We start from the raw sequence: 4397 nt of genomic DNA, 5'->3' as shown, positions 1-4397 counted from the left end.
TTGCCCCCTCTGTCCCCTCTTTCAAGTCCCACCTGAAAACCTTCCTCTTTGACCCTGCTTACGGCCAGCCCCCCGTTCCCCAGCTCAGTCAAGCACCGCTTTGAGACGCTACCCTATGTGGAGAGCGCTATATAATTGCAAATTGTTGTTAGTTGATTGGCATTTTGGTTTTCTGGGGGTAATAATCCCTCCAATTTTTTTAAAATATGAATAACTTGGTCACTCAATCCACGATTATTTATTGGACGCTGCTGTGCATAATTGGCTGCCATGTTTCACCCACAAAATATAGTCACTACAGTTCTGTGTATACAGTATATTCTACAGTCTACAGTATATTCTGTGAAGCTTTTTGAGACGTCTTGAAGACGTGATAAGGCCCTGTAGCAAATGCAAGGATTATTATAATACAGGAATAGCTCCTCCACCTCAATAGGAATTGCAACTTGCTTACTCTCCTTGTGTCCAATGCAGTAGTGATGCCTTTGCAGCTGCATCACTGCTACAGACATGCAAGTAGCGCATTGTCGCTGTGCCAAGCTGGCGATGGAGAGGATCTGCTCTCTATGCGATCGTGAGATGAAAGAGAAAATGCAACGACTAAGGGAGGAAAAGCCTGACTTACGATACGATCAAAACATACACAAGAAATTGTGAGAAATAAAAGGTGGCTTTGCTGAAAAAATGGAGAACTGGAGACAGATTGGACGAGCAGCCTTGTCACTTTCCATGCGAGCAACAGACGATTTTATTTACATTTGTTTCTAGGAATTGAACATTACAGAAAACAGCGGCCACTCGGTGGGGGAGGGGGGGTGATTCTCTGCCGCTGATACAATAATTGAGACACAATTGTATAAGATACAGAATTAGTTTCCTCAGAAGCTGCTCAATCTGATTGTTCTAGAGGTGATATTGCATTATTTCCACAGTATAACTGTTGATATAAGTTTTACTTTTTTAAAAAAAAATCATGAGCAAAGCTGCCCGTTTGTGCTAAAACAATCAACCGATAAACATCAGCACCGTTTATGGAAAAAAAATTGTAAGTAATTTACAGAAATGGGGTTGAGAGAATTAGTGCAGAAAGTGTTGGTTATTCGTTTGCCTCCAAACACCTGACAGTACAAAGAGCAACATTTCAACTCACAGCAACAGGACAATTTCTCACAGTTAAAAAAGGCTGTAATTTCTGTTTACAAGTTAGCGTGAACATGAATAAAAATTTCAACTATTTATATACACAATTTACACCTGAACAAAATGCCAGCAAAGAGCAGTGAGATGTTAGAGGCGGGTGGGTGTGGACGTGGGGAGGGTGGGGGTGTGGGTGGGGTTGGGGTAAGAGAGAGGTTATACTGGGTCCTGAGACAGTGAAGCACAAATACAAAGCGATGTGCTGAAGAATCATGTGACACCTCCCAACGCTCCTTACCAAAGGAAAAGGAAAATCCCGTTAATTACATTGTGTTTCTGTGTCTCTCAATCACCAGATTTGGTGCTTCACAGAAACAGATTGGTCATTGCCATTGGCCCCTCAATGCACAGGTTCCCTTACTCAAGTGTCGACGAGCTTCCCCCCCCCCATCCGCTGCCCCTCCAAACCACCCCCCCCCCCCACATCCCTTTCCAACCCGCGCCAGGGCAGACAGCTAGACCCCCCCCCCACCCCCTGCCCGGCTCTAGAGCAGACATTGACTCCAGCAGCTATCGCTCCATAGAAACGTCAAACTAATCCACTCTAATAAATTAGTTACTTTCCAGTGTTTGAAACCTTATATATACATGTAACGGAATCATTATTTTACACAATCTATTTCTCATATAATCTGTTAAAATAAGAAAGACATCTGCTGAGGCCAGCGAGACCCCCCCCAGCAACTCAAGCGACTGAGTGACTGAGTTTCTACAGAATCATCCCCGTTTAGCTGAGCAGGTGTCGGGTTCCACACAGACAGCGAGAACGTCAGTACAGCCCTGCTCCCAGGGGACAAAGTGCAGGAGAGACACAGCAACGTCCCTTTGATTCACAGACAGTGTGGACTAAACATTCATGTAAACACATTATGTCAGATAGTTCTGGCACTTCCTCCCCCAGGGCCAGTGTGAGTGTGAGACCCAGGGTCAGGCCAATGGCCCCTATTTCTTGATCTCAAGGATGGAGGGGTTGTGGTCGAGGATCGCCAGGATGATCTTGTCCATGTATTGCCGCAGCCGGAAGTTAATCTCCTCCTGTTCCTTCAGAGCTTCCATCAGCTGCCAGAGAGGAGATACAATCAATCACCACTCACAGCCTGTCCTGTACACAGCCCCCCCCTGTACACAGCCCCCCCCCCCCGTACACAGCCGACCCACCCCGCACACAGGCCCCACTGCACACAGCGGCCCCCTGCACACAGCCCCCTCCCCCACCACCCATTACCTCATCTCTAGATGCCGAGTCGATTTCCGCAGCCAGTGACTGCGCTCGGGTCTGTGTCGCAAACAGGTTCTTGGCTTCGTACAAACTAAGGCTGAGGATCTGGCCGTTCAGGTCCTCGTTCTGCTCCCTCAGCCGCACGTTCTCCTGTCGTTCCCAACAACAAGTATCAGGAGCAGCGGGGAGCAGGTCCCAACTCAATAGCCCCATTCCCCCTGTGTTCCCCCACACCCTGCGCTACCCCATGACCCCCCCCCTGCACTCCCCCACGCCCCCCTCGTGCTCCCCCCCATGCCGCCCCCCCCCGTTCCCCTATGCCACCCCCACGCTCCCTCATACCACCCCCCCGCCCACCAGCCACACAATCCGCTGAGGGTGTTTACCAGTTTGAGGCGTTTGAGCTCGTGCTCCAGCTCCAGCTCCCGACTCCGCCAGTTATACTCCTGAATCCCCACCGACACACTGCGCCCTCGCCCAGGCCGCTCCGTCTCCAACTTAAACAACTGCAAGTGTTCCAACTCCTTCCGCAAATCCTCAATTAGCTGCCGGAGAAACACAGAGTCACTGAGTTCCACAGCGACCTTCACACACACAGACACAGCCCTACACCCACAGCGTCCCCCCCCCCTCCACACACACACAGTCCCACACAGAGACAGCGTCCCACACACACAGCGTTCCCTCCCCCCCCCCATACACACACAGCCCCACACACACACACAGCCCCACACACACACACAGCCACACACACACAATGTACAGCCACATAGACACACACACACAGCTGATCGGCAGTGTTGGGCTGACCTCCTGGGTGGCCTCCCGTTCTTTCTGAAACTCAAGTCTGTTTTGCCTCATTTTGTCCATCATTTTCTTGTACAAATTCATCTCATCCTTGAGCCGCAAACTCGTGTCCTCCAGTTTGTACGTCATTCGCTGTCTTTCCTGCGAACAGATAACACATTCCTCACCACAGCCACAGCCACAGTTACAGCCACAGTCAACGCTACAGCCACAGTTACAGCCACAGTCAAAGCTACAGCCACAGCTACATCCACCACCACAGCCACAACTACAAATACAGCCACAGCTACAGCCACAACTACAGGCACAGTTATAAGTACAGCCACAGCTACAACCACAGCCACAGTCACAGCTACAACTACAGCCACAACTACAGCCGCAGCTGCATCCACTGCCACAGCTACAGCCACAACTACAGGCACAACTACAACTGCAGCCACAGCTACCGCCACAACCACAGTTAAAACTACAGCTACAGCCACAGCCAGTTATAACTACAGTCTCAGCTACCGCCACAGCTACACCACACCTACAGCCACACTTACAGCCACAATCACAGCCACAACTACAGCCACAGTTACAAGTACAGTACAGCTACTGCCACGCGTACAGCCACAGTTACAAGTACAGGCACAGCTACAACTACAGTCACAACTACGGTCACAGCCACAGCTACAGCCTCAGCTACAGCCACGGCCTCAGCTACGGCCACAGCTACAGCCAGAGCCTCAGCTACAGCCTCAGCTACAGCCACAGCTACAGCCACAGCTCTCACTACAGCCACAGCTCTCACTACAGCCACAGCTCTCACTACAGCCACAGCTACAGCCAGAGCCTCGGCTACAGCTACAGCCACAGCCACAGCCACAGCCTCAGCTACAGCCACAGCTACAGCCACAGCTACAGCTCAGCTACAGCTACAGCCACAGCTACAGCCACAGCTACAGCTACAGCCACAGCTACAGTCACAGCTACAGTCACAGTCACAGCTACAGCCACAGCCACAGCCACAGCTACAGCCACAGCTCACAGCTACAGCCACAGCTACAGCTTACCAAGTACAGCACAGCGTCACAGGCCACAGCTACCAGCCAGAGCCTCGGGAGTCTGTCAGGGACTAAATGTTACGTTGAAGATAATGCGAGCTAATCGTCGTTTCAGGGTGCTGCGGCAC

The 4397-nt window shown here is 50.9% G+C and overlaps 1 protein-coding gene across 1 annotated transcript; it reads right to left on the bottom strand.

The window, feature by feature from the left end:
- Window positions 1-703: 703 nt before the first annotated feature.
- rab11fip4a (RAB11 family interacting protein 4 (class II) a) lies at window positions 704-3364 on the bottom strand (the record flags this gene model as incomplete). The annotated part of the gene is given in 4 exon segments (XM_042342413.1): window positions 704-2256; window positions 2423-2566; window positions 2803-2961; window positions 3227-3364. Coding segments are annotated over 4 exon segments (558 nt in total), but the record flags the coding sequence as incomplete, so codon positions are not given.
- Between the last annotated feature and the right edge of the window lie 1033 nt (window positions 3365-4397).

Source organism: Callorhinchus milii, unplaced genomic scaffold, assembly GCF_018977255.1.
Source record: "Callorhinchus milii isolate IMCB2004 unplaced genomic scaffold, IMCB_Cmil_1.0 Scaffold20, whole genome shotgun sequence".
Lineage (NCBI taxonomy): Eukaryota > Metazoa > Chordata > Chondrichthyes > Chimaeriformes > Callorhinchidae > Callorhinchus > Callorhinchus milii.
This window is presented reverse-complemented; position numbering and strand designations above follow the sequence as displayed.